This window comes from Accipiter gentilis, chromosome 27 (assembly GCF_929443795.1).
Source record: "Accipiter gentilis chromosome 27, bAccGen1.1, whole genome shotgun sequence".
In the NCBI taxonomy this organism is placed as follows: Eukaryota; Metazoa; Chordata; class Aves; order Accipitriformes; family Accipitridae; genus Astur; species Astur gentilis.
The window spans coordinates 6,850,944-6,875,962 of NC_064906.1; the positions used below are offsets into that span (position 1 = coordinate 6,850,944).

A 25,019-nucleotide genomic window follows, 5' to 3' on the forward strand; every position below is an offset into this window, starting at 1 on the left:
TTTTAGGAAAGAAATTTTTATGCAAATGTCTTTTGACTTATCCTAACAGACAAAAGGTGTTAGCTTTAGTGTAAGTTTTATAATATGTTATCTTTAGCAATCTAGAGCTGATGTCCATTTGTAATTAAAGTTCTAGTGAAAAATGGGGGCATGCTGCTGTGCGTTGGTGTTATTACAATGGAAAATCATAGACACAGTAAGACCTCTCATGAAGGTCAGGTAATGAAGACTTAGAGTAGAAAAATAAGAAACAAAAGGTTCTGAAAGGGTTGTTATGAGTCTGTGGGTGTTATTTACGGTGAGAAGAGAGTATTCAATAATTTGTCTTTCAAAGTTCTTTGTCTATAATGCCAGTATAAAATAGAGCAGATTTTAACTGAAGATGCTTGATCTTCAAAGTGTATGGCTGTGTTTAACAGATGAGCATAGATTTAGATGTGTTCATGGGGGTTCAGTTTAGTATTTGTTACAAACCTCTGCCTGCAGACAAAGATTTATGACTAACGTGGGCTTTGAAACCCAAATAGCAGAAATCTCAGCAAGGAAGAAACTTCTTTTTCTATAATTTTGTAATTGTGTTAGGGGTTGGGTTTTCTATTTGGATTTTTTTTTTTTTTTTTTAATAAACTTTTTTCCCAGGTTTATTGCTTGAATTGGCTGGGAAGAGTGCATAAAGAAAAACTCCATGGTCTACTGGTTAAGTTCTTTGTCACAAAGGAATTAAAATAAAAATCAGATTTAATCAAGCCTCATGAATGAATAATCAGGTTGTACATTAAATCTTAATTGCTTTTTCTAAAATATAACAAAATTATTTGAAATCATTGTTGCAGTGAGGCAGCATTTACATTAGCACTAGTCAGTCTGATAATAAGAACACTTCATGTTCCCTAATACGGTTAATGAGTGCTCTCTTTAATTCTTTTCATTATATCATTATCTTTTATGTATCAAAGTATTTACATATTTTATTTTAGAATTGCATGGAGAGAAAACATTTGAGGACCTCGTGGGTTTAGACTCTCTGTTATGGTTCCATGAACTATACAGCAACATAATGATCAAGCTGAATTGTTTCAGTAATTTTTTAATTTATATTCACTGTTGTTCTACACTTGGAATTATTTATTGTGTCTGATCCTACAAATGCTCTATCATCTTTGCAATTGATCAAAAAAGCATTTAGCAGCTTTGGAAAAGCAGCATACCTCTAATGAGTTATGGAGATTAATAGAGGTGTTCTAGCTTGAAAAAAGTACATTTACATATGACTTTTTTTAAGATTTAAAATTAAATTTGTGAAATTTAAAGAAAAACTGAATGTTCATGTATATCCTGTAAGCAGAACACATATGTTATAAAAGGAAACAACCAATGTGGTGCTTGTAAATGACAGAAAATGCCAGCTTAGAGCAAATAAAAGTAATAATATGAATGTTCGATAACAAAAGTTGAAGATTATTTTAATTAGAAATGCATACATAATTTTTTTAATCATAAGCTGCAGGAAACACCTGTTTCCCAGAAGGCGGTAGTGTTCAACTTAAAAGAGGGTTGAATCTAGCTTCTAGAGAATGTCTTGGTTTGGTTTTGTTGTGGGTTTTTTTGTTTGTGAAGAGTCACTTCTCACTGTACTAAGCATCTCTAGCTGAACACTAGCTGGTTCCAGTATACTGAGTAGTGAAAGATGATATTTGTGCCATGCCTACAGATGCACATTTTTTTTCCTATCATTGTTAAAATGTGACTATTAATGGTTATAATGACATATATGACTGAACCACTAGTAGAAAAAGTTAATGGTTACCAACTAGAACCAGTTTCTGATAGATACTCTTTTAAAAAGTATACAGGCTGTAATTGATTCAAAATATTCTTTAAGTACTCAACTGAAATATTTCTGATCAAAAGCAGGAACATATAAATGGTTTTCTTTTTTCTGTTTTTAAGAAAACTTCTCATGACACTTGGATAATTCTGTCTAAGAAAAGAAAAGCATAATTACCCTGTAAGTTCATGAAAAATGTACAGTGCATACACATAGTAACCTGTCCATAGCAATTCTGTCCAAACCACTGAAGCCATTTGTTAATACCTTTTTCCAAGGGATTTCTTCCCTCGCCCATTAATAAAGCTAATTTTTTAACTTTTAATTTTTAGCATAGTCTATATTCTTATTCCTAATTTTCCTGCCACAGGCATTTTGATAAGAAAAGTTTATTACCATATGTGCTTCATTCTAATTTGCATCAGACTAACTGAAGCATTTGGTTTACCAGATATATTCCAGTTTATTAGCCAGAAAAAATATTTTTTGAAAATAGACCTTGGGGAAAGAGGGAGCAGACTTGAAGTTCCTTACCCATTTCTGTTTGTTCATATTCAAGTCAAATAAAAATTTCATGTAAAATAGTAAGACAGTCCTTCTCATGAAATATATAATCAAAGAATCTGTCCTCTTAGATGGGTAGCATTAGCCATGAAGTTCCTATTTACTCTTGCACTGGAATTTAATTTATTCATTACAGAATCAAAATATTCTAACACATAGTCTATTGATTTTACTTTACTTAGACATTACTTTGTAACTTACAGTTCCATTAAGTGGAAAATGTGGGTTCAGATCCATTTAGACAGAGAAGGAATTGAATCTAGATCTTTTACAGCCTGAGTTCTAACCTCTGAAATAATTCATCTGTGCGTAATGTATGCAACAGCTGACTTTCCAGGCCTCCCTAAAAGCAGCATATATTTTCCAAACCTTTAAGGGTAATGAATTGCCACCAAAGAATCATCTCCTGCTCAGGGTAAGAGGTCTGAATCCTTCAGTGGTTTATGGTCTGCTTTTCTGAATTATAAATGACAAGGAAAAAAAGTCCTGGTTATAATGAAACTTTTCAGAATTGAAATTTACATTTACAAGGAGTTACTCTAATTTGTTCTGATGACTTCATGGATTTTGACACTTTCCTGTTTAATAGCCTTGCCCAGGTAATGGTAATCCATGTGTTTTTCATAACCCTAATACTTAATGGTTCCTTTTAGTGAGACCTTGTTTGACATAAAAGGATAATATTGAGTTATATAGTGCTTTCAGGATATTTCAGGGTGCTTTTGCATTCCAGTTGAAGTCCTTAGGATGAAGAAATGTTTAGACCTCAGTAACCATTGTTATTTCTTCATGTTGTGCATTTAACACATTATCTCATTTAATGCATTAATGGTGTTTTTCTTTCCCCCTTTCTAATGGTGATTTCTGTTTTAGTATTATTACATTTGTTTGGGTTTTTTATTGCATCCCTCATAAAGCATTAAATACTGTGGGTTTAGTTGCCAAGACTCAGCTGTAGTTCACACTGTCCTAGCTTTCCAACCTCAATTTTTGTAGACCATTATTTTCGTGTAAATGTGCTCATTGCATATAAAGCCAATGCTGCTTTGCAGTTTATGGCATAACAATTTAAACATAATATATCTAAACTGCTGCAAGTTTATACTTCTCTTACTTTTGTGTTTAAGGTTTCCAAGTTCAGTATTTGTTTTGTACAGTACAGCTTGATTATCCATGTTTTCTTCTTTACTTTGTGCTAGGAAATAGTATTTCCAAGAAATGGATTTTAGTCTCATTGCTCTAACACATCAATCTGTTAGTTCACTGATAAATTACTTTTGCTGTTTGTGTCTATTGTGAAGATAAAGTGGTTTTAAATGCTTTAAGAGCCTCATCTATTCCAGTACACTGTTTTATGACTCTGCAAGTTCAAATTTTGGCAGTATAAACCTGTACATCTAAGGTTTATCTGCAGTGATAGAAATTTTAGTTGTGTTTCTCGTTGCTAGAATTTCTGTATTTTGTTGTTATTACATAGAATAGTATTGGTTACTGATATTTTCTTTTTCTAAAGAGCATAATTCCTCATTTCTAAACACACCAAATTCTAATGGCTTTTATAGTCAATTAATTAGACCCAAGCCACTTCCGGCAATTATGTGCAACCTGGAACCAAATCAGAAAGTCCATTTTAGGATCCAGGTTTCAAGGCTAGGCTGGTACCTGAAAGCACTAATAATGCAAATTTATTTCTTCTCAGTCTTTTCCCTTGGCTTTGGTCTAACTTGCTTCCTTCCTGTATGTCACACCCTCCAGGAACCAGCATTGTTATCTGAGCATGTGTCCATGCCCATCTTTTCACGGTTAGTCAAAAAAAACCCAGAACTCAGATTCCTTCATTCATTTCATTTATGTATTAATATTTTTCATTAGCATTGTTTTGCCTCTATTTTTATGCCAGGAACCAAAAGGGTGTCTATTGTAGTAAAAATAACACCAGATAATCTGCTTGCATTGTAATGTAAAATGCATAGAATCGGTAATTGGACTTGCTTATTTTATTTTATTTTATTGTTTGGGGTTTTTCTTGTTTTGTTTGGGGTTTCTTTTTTTTTTTTCTTTTTTTTTTTTTTTAGTAGTTTCAGCAGGGACCCTAGGGCTAGTGCTCTTATCAGAAGATATGACGTATGGGGAAATGGTAGCAGAGAAATTTTGAGAAAATGCTATTACTGCTGCCATTACATGGATAAATAAAAATATTAAATGCAATTCTATTCTAAAAGGGATTATTTAAATGTGACACTGTTGTATGCTGTATATGTTGCTCCTTTGATAATAAATTAACTCCTGTTTATTGGATGACATCTTTTTATGTAAGTAGCCCTTTCACTTACTCATCCACTGATCAAGATTAGTGATCAGTGTTTCTTTATCAATTATTTTCTTTTTTTTCTTTTTTTTTTTAGTAAATGTCCAGAGACAATTTTTTTTAAATTTCTTTGGGTTTTTTTCTTTTTCTTCCCCAGACTCCTTCCTTATCGGACTGAAATTGCTGCTTAGGGAAAAGAGGGCATAGTGAATATTTCAGTCTGTACTTATCAGAAGATTTCCATGCTTTCTGATTCTACAAGAATCCTGGGAAAGGGAGTTCTATGTCTGCAGTAGAAGTTGAAGCACATTGTGTCTACATTACTCTTTCTTTGTCGTTACTCTCAGAAATGATCAAAGTCTACAAGACTTCTTGGTAAACGTAAAAATAAGTCTATTTAAAGAGGACAGTTTTGTGAACACAATCCTCGAAAGACTGTTACATAAAAGTAATTTTAGTTCAGGATATTCAGGAGAAGAGACTAAGAATTAAACAAAGATTCTAGCCTTACTTTGTGGGGGGAGGGGAGAAAAAGAGAAAGACTATATTTTTATAGCATGCTGAAAGAAGAATATTGCCTTTATAGTTTACATTGTATATCACACTTTTCTGTTTAAATTCTGTTTATGTTGCTGTTTTTCCTTAATACAAAGTAAAGATACTGTAAAATTTATAGCATACGATTAGAAACATAAAATAACAGATTTTTCAGTTTGTACAACAGAAGATCTGATTATTTTTAGTAAGTTATAGCTGTTACCTACACAAATTCATATTCATGCCTTGTGTCTGGAAATTTAAACCCTCTCACCTTCAGAAATTAATAAGGAAGATAATTTAAGTTCTGGAACTCATGTAGACTTTGGATAATGAAATTATGTTTTCAGGATTTTTCAAATCAAATTAATTGCAACTGATACAAATCTTGGCTCAAATCTGATAGGTTTTGATCCTCAATCTACAAACATCATACTTAAGCTAAAGTCTTTAGCAGAGTAACTAAGCTGCAAATGATTAATCATCCACATTTTTATTATCAATACAGTATATTTCTTCAAATCAGACTATTAAAAGTAAACCATGTGAACTTACTATGCTTAATAACACACTGGAAAATAGTGAATGTACCTAAATGTACCTAAGATTCTCTGTTGTAGAATCTAGCATCATGTCTTATTTCTAATTAAGATACTTGGTAATAAAAATCAATCAAGATGCTGTGTTTTCCAAACATTTCAAAGTGCTTAACAATCATTACTTTTTCAGCAGAAGGAAAATTGAAAAATGAAGTTTTGCATTTTAGTCTGACCTATATATTCCAGCCAAGTTTCAGTGCCGTTTTGGAATCACAGAATAATTTAGGTTGGAAAGGACCTAAGAAAAGGAGGACATCTCGCCCAACCCTATGCTCAAAGCAGAGTTGACTTCAGGGATTAACGTGGTTGCTCAGAGCCTTACCCAGTCAATGCTTTGAATGTTTCCAGCAACAGAGACTCTGCAACTTGTCCAGGCAACCTCTTTTGTTGGAACTTTACTTCTGTGCATTCAACAACAGTCCCCGACCTAAACACAATATAAGGTAAGCTTCTGAGAGGAAGCTAACTAATGATGAACAAATGATCGGTAAAATACTGTCTGAAGGAACAAGCACAGTTTGCTTCTGAGATACCAGCTATCTAGGTATTTGCAACAGTTCTATGGCAATAAAGGAAAGCTAAGTTTTTAAGAGGATTCTGAAAGATTGGAAGAGAGTAAAAGAAATGGATAAATTCATATCTAGTTTAAGCAAGCGTAATACCGTTGATTTAGTCAAAGCAATGCATTTTTATCTTAGCCCAGGAGCTTCTTTAAACCTTGCCAGCTGTAATCTCAAACTAAGGTATTTTTTTATTTTCCTGTTTTCTGTGGGTTTCATCTACTTATTTCTTCATTTAATGTTATTTTTTATTTATTCAAGATCACTTAACTTTTATATACATCATTTTGATTTTTTTTTCTCACTGATATAGGTTATGACAACTGCTGTTCATTAAAAATACTGAAAGTATAAATCATAGTCAGGTTTCAAAGTCCAGTGCTTTAAAAGATGAAGGAAAATCTTTGATAAAGTGAAAGAAGTGAGTGCATTATTTCCACAATATGTGAAAGTAAAAGATAAGTTCCCTTTTTTTATAAGAAATGCTGAAACTTAGAAACTGATACCTGGTACCATACAACGGGATTAAGGTTAATACTGTTTCTGTTACAGTCAGGGAGCAAGATATCTGCCTCTAGCATTGGGGGAAACGGGAAGATGGATATGTGTCTGAACCAGAGCTGGAACAAGGGGCTAGATACACAATATCATTGTATAGACTTTCCTACGGTCAATATAAATTCTTGGTGCATGGCAAAGTGAATTTGTCTCTCAAGAAGGAAAAAAAAAAAGCATCCTGGAGTTTGTGTTCTGAACAAAACAATTACCTTGTAGTCAAAATAAACAGACATCATTTCTGCAGCTGTCCAAATCATGGATGCTTACTGTATCACTTTTCCCTGTGGTGCAAGATTAAATGTTCCATCTGCAAAATGATTAAATGAATTTCATAGGTAAACACATTTACCATTCCATTTTAATGGAGTTGCCCTTCATTAGAGGCTGTCATTCAAAATTAATATGAGGAGCTATTACTGAGATGTCTAAAATGAAGAGCTGAATGACATAGTACTCATTTTTCAGAAGTATGGACATTTTTGAAATGGGAATTGAACGCTGATAGCAGATTGATGTAATACTTAGTTACATTTTTATACCAATCACTCCTGTCAGTCAGTGTGGCAAACTAGAGGACAAAATACAACAGAAGAAACAATCAAAGCAACAAGCACAGACAAAAGAATGTCCTCCTCTTGTCCGTTTTGCTTGTAACGCTTCCACGAACATGGAAGAAAGTTTGGGGTTGTGTTTTGGTTTGTTTTTTTTTTTTTTTAAGTAATAATAACACAAATTATTGACTATTCAATTAATTTAAATTTCAAAAGAAACAATGGGCACTGAGCCTATACAAGCTTAGTGAGCTAGAAGAGAATTTGTATATCAATATTGGACTAATATTTTTATCTGGAGTTCTAGCTGACAAAGGAAAGGTTAAGAAAATAGGAGAGGAAAAATTTCAAGTATGACTGTATTCTCAGCAAATACTGCATGCAAAATATCTGTTGGCCTTTCTGATTTATTTGCTGAGTAACAGATCACCAGAATGATGTGATCTTACATATTATTCCATAATGTTATTCATTTAACTTTCTACTCTTCTCTCCTAGCAGATATTTATATTTCTTTTCTCTTTAACTAAAGTCTGTATTTCCGTTCATATGTAATCATAAATGTTAGAGTATGACTATATAACAGTCATACTTTGTGTGGGTCTTTTTTGAGGTATGAATTTTTGTGTCCTTTTTATAGTATATGGCATCTTTGGCTGTCTGCTTGTCAAGGGGAGGAAATATTTCTTGTGGCTGCTATCCTACCAATTCAGTTTATATGTTGTCGTATCTTGACACTATCAACAATTACATATAAGAATTAGTATTGTTTAGTTTGATTAGAGCATGCATCTGCTCCTGAAAATTATGATGCTTCAGTTTTATTTTACTGTTTACTCTCATTACAATGACAATCCATTGCTGGTAATTAGATTACTGTTTACTTCAAGACCTGAAACTGAGCAGTAGTCATCTCCCTTCAGCAGCATCTGTATGCACTTACCATCTGTTCTTCTCGTGTGGTCATGAAGAAGTATTGGTAAAAATTTCTTCCTTTCACTTTGTGAAGAGTTTCTAAAATTTCTCAATATTTGCTGCTAAGCAAATTAGCACCTTTCTTGTGTTTAGAGTTAATAAGACATAATATAATATCCTTCTTAAAAATATCTATCTATCTATCTCAGGAAAGACTAGTTTTCATTACTGCTCTAGCATTTTATAATAATTTCTGTAAGAAAATTATGCTGTAAAAGATAGGTGGCAATAAACTGAAGCCTTCTGTAAGCTTAGAATTTATTTTAGTATCAATGAAATTCAGTAAATTGTTTCATCATGACAACCTGTTGCCAGTTATACAAGATTACATTTAAAATACTGATACCTAGGTGGACTTATTTTTTCTCTTCAGGAAGTAAAGTAAAACAAGGGCAGTTTAACATGTGCATCTTATTTATATTGTTACAAAAATCACATGTATGCTGGGAGAATGGCCAAGATCCATGTTTGACATTTATATGGTAGAGAGGAATGAGCCATGTTTTACCCATTTAAAATTCTTTGATTTCATCACAGTTTTTAAATGTCTCTAAAACAATAGTAAACTGTGTTTTAATGGCATTAAATCCCTTGTTATTAATGTAAAATATGCAAGGCAGAACACTGTATAACTTCAGTTATACAGTTATTCAGTTTTTCAGTTATTGTAGTCTGAGTTTGCTTCTGTCACTGTGACCTAATTAGTAGTGAGGTTAGGGCTGGAAGACTTTATAAGCCTAGCATTATGGCAAACCTGTTTGGCAAATATAACCACTTCCTAAATCCACCTGAACTGGCAACAGTTTGCATCTTATATCTTGGTTTGCTTTCTATAGCAAGATGTTCTTGTCTTTTGTTTGTACCATTGTTTGTCAGCAAGTAGATACTGGATGTCCTTGTTGAAAATGTAGAACACAGAAAATAATGAACAAAAAGAAAAAGAAACAAAAAGGGAAAATAGAGAGGAATATTATTAAAATGAAGGTACTAAAATTCTAAAACTTCTTTCTTAAAACTGAAGTAAGAAGGCAAGGGCAAGTACTTGATGCAATTATTATCTCTGGTTTATATTTTAGTTTACTCCTTCTCTTCCACCTCCACAGACTGAATATAGCAGAATCTAAGGAATATAGAGAGGAAAGAGGTTGGCTGTGTACAATGGAGTGTATATTTGATTATTTGGTAATGGTTTCTAGCTTCACACAAGCCTAAAATTGACATTAACTATTCTTAGTTAATCTGCAGTTCTTAATCTCTAAGTGCAAGGTTAATGATAAAACAAATGATGGGCAAATGGATATGGCTACAGTGACCATTCTGCTTAGTCTTAATGTACTGTCAAAGGTTTTTTCCCCTACCTCACTTTTAAAAAATACACACGTAAAGAACTGTGTAAACGTAAGTGATGAGAAAGGAAAACACTCAGCAATATTTTCATGGGAATTTAAATTTACATTATTAAAGTGCTGATCCTTCCTAATTCTAGACAGTATTCATCAGAATAAGTGAAGATTGATCTAGTGCCCAATGTAAGCTTTGTTTCAGGAAATTGGAAAGATGAAAAATGTCTACTTAATACATGCATTGAACTGGTAATTTAAGTACGTTCTGTTGGTTTCATAAAGCTGAAGCCACATGTTCACAACACTGTTCAATGAGCATACATAACTAATGAGTAAAAATGTTATTTCTATTAAAGATTCTTAATAAACCATAAAGGGTAGATGGGAAAAATGATGGTTGTCCAATTTTAGCATAAATAAAGGAAAAACATGAGAAAATTAAAGTCATCTAATAATCTTTTCTAGAGACAAATCAATTTTTTAAAAAATTTTCAGGAGGAAAAGCTAATATTTTGCTGATAAGCTGCAATTTTCTACTTAATAATTATCTTTTAGGGAACAGTCACATTTTATTAACATGACTAATTAACTCTCTGTACTGCCATGCTAATAGTGAAGGAAGCACAATAACTGAATATTGATAGCATGAGTTTTAATAAGAGAAAAAAGTTAAATAGTAATGTGTTCCCCATATTCCATAGCAGCAATTTAAATGCAAATGTACAATACAAAAAGGACCACCATTTTCCTCCTACATTAAAGGAATGTATGCATTCTGGTAAAGCAAATTTTATTCAGGAACCAGCCTGAGAAAAGAGACAAGCTAATGGAGAAATGAGAGTTGTTAAAACACAGGTTAAAATCCTGGTCTTCTGAAATCAATGAGGTCAGCAGGGCCAGATTTCAAGCAGGGTTATGTTTCTTGAAGTAAGAATTCAAAAGCAGTAATTTCCAAAAATCTAATTTCCTGAGTCTTATGCTTCTCAATAATTGCAAAACCCACTCGTCCTCTTGGAACAAAACTGTGACTACAGAATTTTGGAGAACAAAAACCTTTTCTCTAGGAATGTAGTAGATGGATATAGATAGGACTGAGGTCTCATTGCTACCAACAGCACTTCTCTGACATAGGATTCGGAAGTCTTGCTCTACTTAAAGAACAATGCATAGCATAATAGGGGACTACACAGAACATAAAGTAATGGCATGAAACTTGGGCTGATGGAAATTTTTGCTGAGAAAGAGAACCTGGGATAAACAGTACAATAAAAGTACAATGGAGATGTTAATCAATCAGCATTTCCCCGTGTCTAGTCAGAAGTTGTTGAGCTTGTGCATAGGCCGATATGAATTTCGTAGTCAAATAACAGCTCACAGTAAAGAGGAATGTTAGAGTTATATGGTGCTTCAAGGCATATGTGAACAACAAATTAGAACTGTTCTATGTATTGTTTCCAGCAAGCAATATTCATTTTCAGAACAGCCCTTACCTTCTGTAGAGAAAGACCTGACATCTGGGTTTTACTTCCAGCTAGATATTTCAACACTACTATCATATTTATAGCTTGATAACCTTACTTTCCTTTGGCATTTCTAATTTATAACACAGGCAGTCATCTAAATAATTCAGATTGAATGTTTGCACTTGCAAAGTGGAGAAAGCTGAAAGACTATGAAAGGAAAACCTGCAAGCTTTTTCTAGTACCTTCCAATTATGCTTCCAGAAGGATGAAGGGAAAAATAGATACCAAACTGACATTCGGACGTATTAAACAGATTCAGTCCTACATTGCGTACCTATACGAGATTTAACCCCACGGTGTCAGTTGTGTCACTGCATAAGGTCACTAACAAATATTTTCCTAGTATGGAAATCAAGTATGGGAGCACTTTCATTGGAAGGTAAGCAAAATACAAAGAAATATTGTCTATGCCATTTTTCAGATGGTATTGTAGGTTTCTACTGTTATTATGAGGTTCCAATTTCTTTTTTTATGATACAGGATCCTGGAATCACTTTCTTTCTCACATTGTGTCCAGCTCTCTAGTTGAGAGGAACCCTTTTTGTCTTCTTTTGTGTCTTTTTTTCCCTTTCTCTTATACCCTCTAATTAGAGTAGCCACTAACGTGAAAGCTATCTGAATTGAAGCAAGGATTGATGAAGGGACTTTCACCCTAAATTTATAATCAGAGTTATAATAACCGGTTTCTTCACAATGTTGCATTTTATTACAACAGTTCATAGCTAAAAGTGCTGAGAAATTATTCATGTCAAAATTAGAATAAAAAATGAAGCTCAGAAGTGCAGAAAGCAAAGAAAGCAAGAATTTGACTTTCACAAGAAACTGTAACCCAAGACTAGGCCCTTTAGAAAATTTTGGGGGGCAAGGGTAGAAATTAACACTACAGAGCAAAAAGTGTTATGAACTGTTCCCAGGGCTAGGGGTAGATTTTACTAAATACAGCATTTCAGATAAATAATACTGAAAATCAATTGTAATCTATTCATAACAGCCTTAGACAGGATCATACTAGACACAGTGTGCTGTTGTATACGACATTCCTGCCAATCGGCACCGCATCATTAGCCAGATAAGAGTTATATCTTTACAAACGTATCTGGAAAGATGTTCTTCACTGGAAATTTGTTCTTAATTATTTTTAGCTAGGAGCTTCTCATGTTCTAAAACAATACCCATTCCTTACAAAAGTATTATATTGTGAAATGTCCTATGGGTTCCTGTCATCTTGTAATAGCTCAGTGATGAGAATCCCCATCGGGGGACCACTGGTTGGGTTCCTGCTTTGCTTTACTCAGATTAGCAATTTGCTGTTCCAGCTACGAAAGTGAAAACCAAATATCAGAGCCCCTACTTCAATGCATTTCTCCAGCCTCGGTTCCGTGGTAAACTTTCCTGCCTGTCAAATCATATTCAGTGTGAGTATTCAAGGACAGAAGATCTCTTATTTTGCAAATAGTAATTGTAATAATAATTCAGATATAAAAAATGCTTATTTCTAGAGCTATTGGTGATATTTTTGAATCACAAAACAGTAAGTTTATTTTTAAATTATCTCTACTGCAGTGGAGTTACTTGGCAGCAAATTAATTGAATAAATAAACAGAGACTTTTTCATATACTGATACTCCATGAAAAGCATTTGATCAGAAGTTTGGCTGTAGTTTATAAATTAATTATTTATGTCAGCATGTAACCTTTCTTCAGTGAATGATTAAGTTGTGGTCTTCCTTTTGGTTCTGCTCTTTTCTTACAGCAGGTCATCTTCAAACCTCCTTCTTTTTAACCATTAGGAAAGTAATGTTGAAGAGATTCATTTGAGATGTAAACAAACAGAAATAGATTACAGACGGAAATACTGACTATACAAATCAAGAGCTTTCAAATAATTTAAATGGTCAAATCTAGCAGTATTTTTTTTTCTCTTTTCTTTTGATGAATACATAGGTAAGAACCAATACTTCTTCTCCTGAGCTTTTGGGTTTCAGAGTTTCTGACTGGAAAACCAAGTTGAATGTTTTCTGTCCTGTCATCTGTAGGAAATTAGGTTATAAAAGAAAGGATGCTTGCATAGCTTCAAGACATTCATACTTACTGCAGTGAAAATATAATATGGCCTCCATAGTCTGTCTGACCTGTGTTGCTAAAGATCTTTCTTAAACATTCGCAACACTAACAGGAAGTTAATCTACAGCTCTGTTTTGTGGTTTGGTTTTTTTTTTTGGGGGGGGGGGAGGTGTTGTTGTTCTTTTTTTACGTAAGAGAGATCTGGAAGTCTCATCGGAATGTAGCAATGATTTTCCTGGTAATGTTGAGAAATTCACATTTGTAATATGTAGGCAACTGCTTGGACACATTGAGAAAAATCCATGGGACTATTTCATAGAGGTATAATTTCTGGTGTGAACGGTCGAATTTTTAGCTCTCTTGGACTGTGATATTGTGTTGGCTTAATAAAGGTTCTCAGATAGTGGGCAGTAGGCAGCCTTGTGTGGATTGCAAAATCAATTATGCTTCTTGAGTTTTCAGTTAACGTTGGCTTGGATCCTTGTGATTTTCTGGTATGTGAGCTCCAGAGCAATACTCTTTCATACGCTGGAGGTCATCATCAAGCCCTGAGCACTGGAAAAAGAAAAAAAAAAAAAATTGCATACATAAAGTTACCTTACTGTGTCTTTTTGGGTTTTTAGGTTTGGTTTTGTTTTTTTTTTTAATTAAAAGTTTGATGACTAGGAATGTAGCACTTATGCAGTTCTTTAAAATTAATATGAGCTGCAAATGCTTGCAGTAAACAATGATTAAAATGTATGACTCAAAACTATGGCTGCTGGGTTGGCTTTTTTGTAATTTACAAATATCAGCTAAACACAAAATTATGTGCTGTATGTAGCAGAGCACCGTATAATTACTGTCAGGAGTGACACCACTCAGCCTGCTGAGTGAGAAGGCTGGGCTTTGGGTTGTTGTTTTTTCTTTATTCTACTATAATAGCTGTGTTTATGTATTAAACTGCCAGACTGCCTGATTAAGTTATTATTGTTGAGATTGCCTTCTTCAGAGCTTAATGTTTTTGGAATAGCTGGGGTGCTGGTTTTGTTTTCTGTCAGTATTGTTAGGTTTTTTGTAACACCAAGAACAGAAACAAAACCCCAAGTCTTTTCATTTCTGATGTTGTTGAAGTATATTTGCATCACATCAGGGGAAAAGATTTTCACGTTTGTTGTATTGTTTGATCTTAAAAACCATAAGAACATATTGCAGGCTGCTTGACTTACTTCTGCTGTTGTCATCCCCTAGTGATGTCTTAAGCTTCCCCAAAAGTTTCTAATTGCTTACTTGAATTTTTAATCTAATGTGAATACTAATGTGACTCATGAATAATGATAGGTTCCTGGCACAAAGATTACATCTAGAGGTAAACCCTTTTAAGAAAGGCCATTGAAGAAAGTCAGATTTTATTTGAGGTTATGTAGAAATATAAAGAGAATCTCTGAAAAATCTTGTCGTATTCAATCTTAATATTTTGAATAAACTTCATTGTAACACAAACACACAAAATATAACATTGGGAAACAAAAAGCCTGAAAAATAGTTACAACCACTCTACCAAAGAAAGAAACATTGCAATTAAGTAACTTATGAAGTTAATTACAGAATAAGTTAATTAAAGAGTTTAGGTTGGATATTACTTTGTCCTTTGCAAGCCGTGATCAGCCAAATGAAATAATAGAGTTACAGTAGTCAACATATGTAAGGTTCCCAAAACATCTTGGCTTTGTCTCATGGAAGATTAACAAGCCATTTTAGCACAGAATCATAGAATACCAGGTTGGAAGGGACCTCAAGGATCATCTGGTCCAACCTTGGCAAAAGCATGGTCTAGACAAGATGACCCATCACCCTGTCCAGCTGAATTTTAAAAGTGTCCAAGGTTGTGGAATCCACCACTTCCCTGGGGAGATTATTCCAATGGCTGATTGTTCTCACTGAAAAATTTTCCTCTTGTGTCCAGTCGGAATCTCCCCAGGAGTAACTTGTACCCATTATTCCTCGTCTTTTCCAAGGGAGTCTCCATCTTCTTTGTAGACACCCTTTAAATACTGGAACATGGTGATAAGGTCTTCCCTAAGCCTTCTTTTCTCAAGACTGAACAAAGCCAGTTCTCTCAGCCTTTCCTCATACGGCAGGCTTCCCAGTCTTTGATCATCTTTGTGCCCCTTCTCTGGACCCTCTCGAGCCTGTCCACAGCTTTTTTATATAGTGGGGACCAAAACTGAACACAATATTCTAGGTGCAGCCTGAGAAGTGCTGAGTAGAGTAGGATAATGACTTCTTTATCTCTGCTGGCGATGCCCTTGTTGATGCAACCCAGCATCCTGTTGGCTTTCTTTGCTGCAGCAGCACGTTGTTCTCTCATGTTGAGCTTGTTGTCCACCAGGACCCCCAGCTCCCTTTCCACAGAGCTGCTTCCCAGCCGGGTAGATCCCAGCCTGTGCTGCACTCCTGGATTATGTGTTCCCAGGTGGAAGATGTTACACTTGTCCTTGCTGAACTTCATTATGTTCTTGTTAGCCCACTCTTCCAGCCCATCCAGGTCTTCCTGCAGGGTGGCTTTCCCTTCCAAAGTGTTCACTCCCCCGCTCAGTTTGGTATTATGAAGATATTCAACAGCATTGGGACCAGTATCGATCCCTGGGGGACCCCACTTGTGACAGGTTGCCAGTTTGAACAGGAGCTATTGACCACCACCCTCTGGGTGCAGCCTGTCAGCCAGTTCCCCACCCACTGCACAGACCACTTCTCTAGACCGTAACGCATCAGTTTCTCTAGGAGGAGGCTGAGGGAAATCATATCAAAAACCTTGGAGAAATCTAGGTAGACAATGTCCACTGCTCACCCCACATCAACCAAGCCGGTTACTTTGTCATAGAAGGTGGTCAGGTTTGTCAAGCACGATTTGCCCTTGGTGAATCTCTGCTGGCTTTTCCCAATCATGTTCTTCATTTGACTTGTGATAGCCCCCAGGAGGATTCAGTCCATAACTTTCCCAGGGACTGAAGTAAGGCTGATGGGCCTATAATTTCCTGGATCCTCCTTTAAGCCCTGCTTGTAGATGAGGGTGACATTAGCCTTCTTCCAGTCTTCTGGAATGTCCCCTGATCTCCATGACTTCTCAATGATTATGGAGAGTGGCCTCATAACGACATCACCCAGCTCTCTTAACACCCTTGGGTGGATATTTTCAGGGCCCATTGATTTGTTAAGGATCAAGCTCCTGTAATAGTTCACATACCAACTCTTCCTTCACTGGCAGCAGGTTTGCATCAACAGGGATTTTTGTTCCCAAGGCCTGGGACCCAACAGTGCTGGTAAAAACAGACGTGAAGAAAGTGTTGAGAAACTCTGCCTTTTCAGCGTTGTTGGTGACTAATTCACCTCTCCTGTTTAACAGCAGGCTAGTATTTTCCTTGTTTCTGCTTGTTTTTTCCATACGTGAGGAATCCTTTCTTGTCATTTTTGACATCTCTGGTCAATTTTAAGTTGAGCTGAGCTTTTGCTTTTCTAACGGCATCTCTGCACGTCGACATAACATTACTGTCCTCTAACATAGTTTCTAGGAACATTTTGGTGACAATATAGTGTGCAGAAATAATTTCTTTAATTGATCAGTGTGCAATCACGTAAAAGCAAGCATCTGCCTAAATACACTTAAAAATATTTTTAATTAAGAAAATTAAGTATAGTAAAGATGCAGTATGTTTCACACCAGCTGTATAAACTCAGAGTGACAGAGGTGCCTTGGCCAAACATTTAGGGGAAAATTGTATTTTTCAGTGTCCTGAAAGTTGACAAATCCCAGTTCTGCCAGATCAAGGCAAGAGTACCAAAACAGGGAGCTGCTAAGAGAGAAGACTATTAGCTCATTCCTGTCTCTCTAGCTCTCTTTCCTCCCATCGCTCTTTCCCCCTCACTTGTTCTCTTTCTCTTCCCCCCTCCCTCTCTGTCTCTTTCCCTCTTTTCATTTTTAATTTGTTTTAATACCATGGATCACCAGATTCAATACGGCTTTTTTCAACTATGGCAGCAGCAGGAGAACCAGATTGTAAATCACCGAGTATCTCACACGGCTGAGTTATCCCTGTTTATTTAAAGCTCACGCAGACCACAGAACACTGACCTATGCAGACTGGTTGGAACGTTTCATTATTTAAACTTATTACACCTTGCCCATGCCTTATAAGTGCCATAGGTCTTGCCCAAAAGTGCCATGGGATTCATATTTTATGTTAAGCAGACATGGCCAAGAAAAGATTTCAGATTTGATTCTTTCAATCTAAGTCAATTTTGTTGTGATTTTGACCTAACCATGTAAATATCATGGTCTGTCAAAAGGAACAAATTTCATGCTATTTAATCCCCAAAACACCAGTGAGGCCTTCAAGTGTAAAACACTGTAAAATTTGACCAATGGAAGCTTGAGGAAAACTTTTTATTGCAGATCCATTAGATGAAGATTTAGTTCTATGCTGTGAACATGAATAAGAAAGCTATGTAAGCAAAAACACTCTGTGAAGAAACAATGGTTTTGACTTTGACATATGAAACTAGACTGGAGAGCAGGGACATTTTTTAAATTACCCATTAAAATGTGTAGAAAAATATTTGATGTGTTATAAATGTTATAAATAAAATAAATTAGAAATTTTAAAGAATCTTAAAAAGTTAAGATGGAAGAATCTGTTAGAATAAGATCTTCCTTTTTGCAGGAAATAATTTAAACTGGTTATTCACTTTTGGGCATTACCTAAGAGTATACTTCTTTTTGGTATGAATAATGTCCAAAAATACTAATATAATTTCTACTGGAATTTTTCAAAAAAAGTTAACTAAAATTGTTTTTCTGTACAATGTAATAGTATTCAAAAAATTAACAGAGTTTACAAATAAAAGCTATTTTATTCCAGCACCTAGAAGGTTTTTTTTCTAAGAACCTAAGGAAATAGCATCTTCTAGACTGATACATTTGGGGGTTTGGATAAATTATTCTAAGTCAAAACTTTTAGAAGCTTGTCACTTAAGATAATTAAATAAAAAAGGAAAAGAATCCAAATAATAGCATGTAGCACTTATGTGTATCTTATCTATTTAGATCTTGTCCCTTGTAATTCTGCATGAGATCTGGAATTATCTCAGGGGCTAATGAAGGGCAAAATACTCTGGCAGGAATGTGTCAGTATGACAAGTGCTGCTTATTTTTACCACAGAGAATTAAAGTACCATTTTTATTTCTTGCCTGCAGTATTTTCCATAGCACTGTTGACTACTCCTGATTATCCTAGATTGTCTGACCAAAATGAGATATTTATTCGCTCGTTGGCTCAGAACCTCCAGCAGTGTTTTGCTTCTCTAAAATTGGCATTAATATTGCCCATTGGCTTTGATAATTAAATTGTACACCTGTTCAAAAATAAGCACCAGATTGTTAATGATTCTTGGCCATCACACTGTCAGTAGTTTTCCAACAATATTTCTCTTCAAATTATCAGAACATTTTTGTATTCCTCTAATTGTGACATGAACTATTCCAAGTCTTCCACGGCAATACATCGGTAAAACCTTAAGTATCTGATTTCTAAATCAATAAGACTGTAGCTGAAGTGGGAAACCTGCTGAAAAGAGGGTCATTCTTATTAAGGGTTTCTTTAATTAATTGCCTCCTAATTACTCTTAATAAGACGTAATTCATTTTGGTTATTTCTACAAACATATAAGAACTCTATAACTAAATCACTGGAGGTTAAGCAATTATAATAAACTGAAATCCATCATATCATACTCTCTGAGAAAAGTAACTTGTCTTATATTTAAAATTGCAGGGTTTTGAGTAGCTATGAGGAAAATATCAGTAGCAGAAAGTAATTAAGAATAAACTATCCCATACATAAATATTATTACTTGCTATCTTTTTTCCATAATAGATGGGATCATACACTATTACTGTTAACATGTTAGAGCTTTATGAATAACCCTTTCTTGCATATTCCTTTACTTAATGCGTTATGGCAAGATTTATGAGCTTTGTGTTTCATGTAGGGCCTTTCCACCAGGTCAAGGCTTCATTGCACAAATCGATCATTGAAAGAGCAAAGTACAAAAGGGGTTAATACAGTATATTAAAGCCTCTCCTAACCCTAATTCTTTGACTTCATTATTTTATTATAATCTGATCCATACATGCCTAGAGACCAGGAAGGCAGAAAGAAGAATCATTGGACACTTCCTGAGTATTACAGAAAATAAAGTGTTGTCTTCTGTTGTCATTCACTCTTTCCGTATGTGAATTCCTCATACAGTTGAAGTTTGGCTTCTCAAGTATTGCTTTTTTTTTTTGCCTTTTTTTTTTTTTTTTTTTTTTTTTTTTTTATGGCATGTCCTGTATTTTAGAATTGATGTTTACTTCCTTGTAAACACAATTCCATCTTTTCTTTGCAGCTAATTTTTTACCTGATTATTTGTGGTCTAGACAATCTCTAGAGCATGAACTCTTTTGCTCTCCATAGCATCTCAGCCTGCTCAGTTGGGTCCCAGGTTGCTGGACCTCCCAGACCCTGAAGCAAAGATACAGCAGCATGTAAGTGTGTCTTTTCTGTACCAAAGAGCTATCTGTGTGGTACTCTGAAGTTGGTTACTGCATCTGGCAACAGTACTGCTTTTCCTGGGATATTCCTTATTGTCACCTTGCAGAGCTAGAATCTCAATAGCTGGCACTGCAGTTAGATGAGCATTGCGTTCAATTGGGCCATCTTCATGATATATTCTAATAGCTTCTGCTCAGACTGCACATCTGCTGTATGGCCAAAGGCAAATTGATGAAACAGTCCATGCAAAACAATATAACCAGTAACTCTTTCTCCATTCCCCATGCCCTTTTTATATGCCCAGGCACCAAGGAGACTTGACCTGTTCCAGGGGGAGTCTTACTGCTTTCTTCCTTCATTAAAGTCCCTGATTTCTATCTTTTGTTCTGATTCAGTTTGTATTACCTGTCTCAAGGTTCTGCAAGCTTCAAATGAATGTGAACAGAGCAAAAAAAAATACTGTTCAGATCATACGCATCATTAAACTGTATCCATATCTGTCGGCCAAGAAATTTACAGCGTAACTGGCACACTACTTAGACGTCTCTCTATAATGTCCCCAGAGGTCAGTGTTTTAAAGGAAGGTTTATCTGGTTGCATGCTGCACCAATCCAAGCTGCTTTCTGTTTTGGAGCTGTGCTTTACTTTACCTGAACTAAAAATCCTTCATAATCTGGAGAAGAGAGACAAATTCTGTACAGAGACACAAATGTAGAGTTTCAGGGTGCGGAGTTGCATTTTATTGGTTGAATAGTAGCTAGCGTGCTTCCACAGTTCGTGTATTTCACTAGTCTTACATTAAAGTCACATTACATATATTCCCATTTTTATGGATACAGCTTCCAGAAAGCAAGCAAGCAAGCCTCTACTGTGACAAGAAAGGCTTCCCATTATCTACTCTATGCACCATAAGCTGTTTTTATGCTGAACACTTATATTTCTGTTTCCCTCTTTCCTCTCCTTACTATATTCATGTGGCCATAATGTCTGCATCCTGATTTGTTCCATGCCTGTGGTGTCTCCTGAAGCCTGTGAACTTGCACCAAATCCTGTTCCCTTTATTTAGGTTGTGCCTTTTTTACCTGCAAACGTTACATCCAAGGCTCCCCAGAATCTGAGAATCTGTACCGGCTGCACTGTACCCTGGAATCACATGCCTGTCAACTAATCCTGTCTTTGACATGTCTGATATATGTTTGGATGCCAGATCTCTCAGTTTTCCAACACATGCATTTAATAGTCTTCCCCACAGGAGTATATCGTGCCTGCTATCATCTAAAAGGTCTCGAGGGCAAGACTTACAAGGAGCAGGTGAGGTCACCTGGCTTGTTCAGCTTGGAGAGGAGAAGGCTGAGGGGTGACCTCACGGCAGTCTACAACTTCCTCAAGGAGGACAGCAGCTGGGGAGGTGCTGATCTCCTCTTTCTGGTGACCAGCAGCAGGACACAAGGAAATGGAATGAAGCTGAGTCAGGGGAAGTTCCGATTGGACATTAGGAAAAGGTTCTTTGCTGAGAGGGTGGTTGGTCACTGGAACAGGCTCCCAGGGATGTGGTCGCAGCACCAAGCCTGTCAGAGTTCAAGAGGCGTCTGGATGATGCTCTTTTAGTCTATCATTTAGTTTTAGCTAGTCCTGCAAGGAGCAGGGAGTTGGACTTTATCCTTTTGGGTCCCTTCCCACTTGAGATATCCATGATTCTATGTGACCTTGTTGACATCATTATTGTTTTTAGGTGGCGAGAATAAACCTTGACAACAGGTTTTGTTGTTGTTTTCTTCCCATTCCTACTGGGAACATAGAAAAGCTTTGTCCACATTGCCCTGGTTCCTCATGATCTCAACTAGTCTCTCTTAACTTATGTTAACAGGGAGTTAACCTATGTTAACTCTTAACGTAGGTTAAGAGTTAACTTACATTTTGTTCCACTACCTCGTGTTGTCCAAACTTTCTTCTTGGTTTGTAAATATGTCTTTGGCAGCATACTGCGGGCCTCCATGGTGCCCTCACAGTGTTTCTCACATGCTTTGTTAATTATCCTTTCTGCTTTGCTGTGGCTTTCCCTAGAGTGACCACTGACTCCAAGTTCCATGTCCCATTTACTGTGCAATAGCATGAAAATTTTTGTTTATAAAACTAAATGAGTTCCATTTGTTAAGACAAAACTAGTTTACCTAGACTTGTGAATACAGCCAGTATTCCAGACCAACTTTCTTATACCTCCTCCAGTATTTTCCCTTCTGTAGTATGGGGTCTTTTAATCTACAGGCAGACTGGTGTCATCTGTGGCAGCAAAAGCATATCCACACCATTTCCAAAGATCTAGCCTGAAGACAAACTGAGAGAATAATCCTTTCTTCCTCCCATCACAGGCAAAAGAAAAGAAAGTATGTGAGGGGAAAATGAGTTTTCTTAATCTTGTAAGTGGAAAAGCCAAGTTCAACCACTGCTTCTGACATTTTGTAATTTAGCACAGTAACTTGCTACAGGGTCTGTATTAACTACAATCCCTTTATTCTAATTATCCAAAACTTCTGTCTGTATTAATTACCATCTAACACATTAGGGACTGAAAAGGAAGTTGTTCTCCATGGTCAGCATTTGATCCCTTTCCGAGCCTTGGTTACCTATAAGGTCAATCATACTGAACATAAAAGTGTTATTCATGCTGGCACTGCTTTTCTCAGTGTGTTTGGAAATCCTCAGCTAGAACAAATAGACTTTGAATACTGTTATAGAATTCAACAAAGGAAAAAAAACCTAACAAAACAAAACCACAACCTACCACCTATACAAACAGGCTAGCAGATAGATGGGGAAGCTGAAAAGTACATTTGTGGGGGAATTGCAGCCTGTGGTGTGGAAAGAACGGGAGAATTGTTGGACATGCCAGCTAAAGTTAGGAATGCCCAGTAAAACTTATAGAATAGTGCCTGATTCTGAATGTTGTATCTCAGCATTTATCAATCCAGCTGCAGCCATTATTTTTATTTGGGGGGAATTTTTTTTTTTTAACAAAGAAATATAAAAATATTGCTTCAATGTAGTGAGGCCATAGAGCCATCTTCTGAGACACGTTATAAAGTAATTTAAACCTGTATTCTCAAACAGTGGTGTGTCATTTTAATGAACTTAGGAAGCAGTTTAAGAAGCAACCATATTTCTATCCAGGGATAAAACTCAAAATATGAGTATTGTTGCTATATGGGATTTTGTGGTTTGGGTTGTTGTTTGGGTTTTTTTCAGCTCATGTGATAGCTGCTGTCACTTCCAGCACAGCAACCATGAATGACAGTAGTCTAGAGCTGTTGAAATATCTGCATTAAAAAAGCAGCTAGAAGTAGCTGGACAAATATGATGGAATGGCATGTGTATTCCAATGTTAATGTGCCTGTTCAACGGAGGATAAAATAAATGGTGAGCAAAACAATAATGCCAAGAACAAAGACAAACTTCCTTGAAACAAAGCACCAGTATTAGGAATGTAAAAATTGTTTACTATAACACTTTCATATCAAAGTAAAACCAAAGAGGAAAGTGTCCATATGTAATACTCTTAACTGAGTTCCTAGCATCTTTATCACAACTGGCCTATGTTGTATATGGCAGGCTCCAATCATCAGGAGATGTATTTCAAACCTGTGGCACCACTGGTGCTAAAGAATACATTCTCAAATGCATTAGCAAGACTAATTAACAAGACAGAGTCAGCATATGTAAACAAATCATTTGGAAAGGGAATATAATACTCTTAAATCCAGGATTAAGGCAAATACTAAATATCTTCTATTACACAAATTATTCCCAGTCAGCCTTTGGTTGAATTCATATATATATTCTTGTAAAATGGCTGATAGTATCTGAGGGGTGGGGTGAGTCCCCACACTAATAGTATACTGGTTTGATCAACACAGACATCTTGTAGAGCTATTGCAGTACCTGAAGAAGGCTGCACTTTCAAACACAAAATCATTTTTGGAGGAAAATAACTGACATGATTGCATCTGCTTGTCACACAAGATATTAATACTGCAGCTCATTTTGTTTATATGATGTATTGGCTTTTCTAAAAATATAAACACTCTAATGTTATAAAATAGAACATTTTCAATTTAAAAGACTTTAGTGTTTTATTTGTTTTCCTGTGTGCATATAATATCCCTCAGAGCCATCAAGAAGATCCCATCAGCTTTCTCAAGATTGTTGAAAATAATTTAGAAACACATAACCTGATTCTTCAGATAAATATATCTATTTTGGGGGATGCTCCTAATTTCTTTTTGACTTTTCTCAATCAACTGGAAATTTGAGTAACATTTGGTCCTATTAATTTTCAGGGGAAATAAGTACAAACAAAATACATATAAATTTAAATATTTTAAAAGCAAATGCATAGATTTCAAACTACTGGTGTGCTCTGGTTTTAAAATAATGTTGTTAAAGCCTTTGTCTAAAAAGTCAGGATTTACACAATCTCACTGAAACTGTTGATAGTGAATGATAAAATATAGCTGCAAAATATACTAAGTAATGGAAAATTGAAACATTTAAGGGGTGTCTCATAAATTCTTTAACATACTCATATGCTAAGTCTGTATTGGATATTACTGGCATTTAATTAAGGTTTTTAAAATTTAAAAAAATTATCTTTGAATAAAGAAAAAGATTTGCAGGTATTTCAGTCACACCTGCATTTGTAGTGAAAACCTGAAATAACTAGAGAGGTGGGGTTTTAAAGTTTGTTTACTCTTCAGGGGTTGTAAAGCTTATATTTGACACAGAGACCTATCCATACTTTTCTGCATATTGTTCTTGCTATCCTGAGATCTATAAACTGACACCTTTCAAAAATATTTAGCAATTGTATAAGAAACCTCAAAATAGTAGAGGAAAATACCAGATAATTTTCCTGGAAGAAAGATTCATGTACCTCCAACTTTATATAATTTTCTCTAGTACTATTGCTATAGTTTATTCTGTAGTTTAAGAAAAGAGATTAAACTGATACCTACTCCATGAGTTTTGTTCATTTAAGTTGCT

At 35.4% G+C, this 25,019-nt stretch overlaps 1 protein-coding gene across 1 annotated transcript in view; it reads left to right on the forward strand.

Annotated features, from left to right (window-relative positions):
- The window catches only part of CCDC102B (coiled-coil domain containing 102B), a 151,002-nt gene that overhangs the window by 105,357 nt on the left and 20,626 nt on the right, over window positions 1–25,019 (forward strand). The window contains exon 6 of the mRNA XM_049830460.1: window positions 23,384–23,396. Coding sequence (XP_049686417.1) covers window positions 23,384–23,396 — 13 coding nt within the window. The remainder of the gene's footprint in view (window positions 1–23,383; window positions 23,397–25,019) is intronic.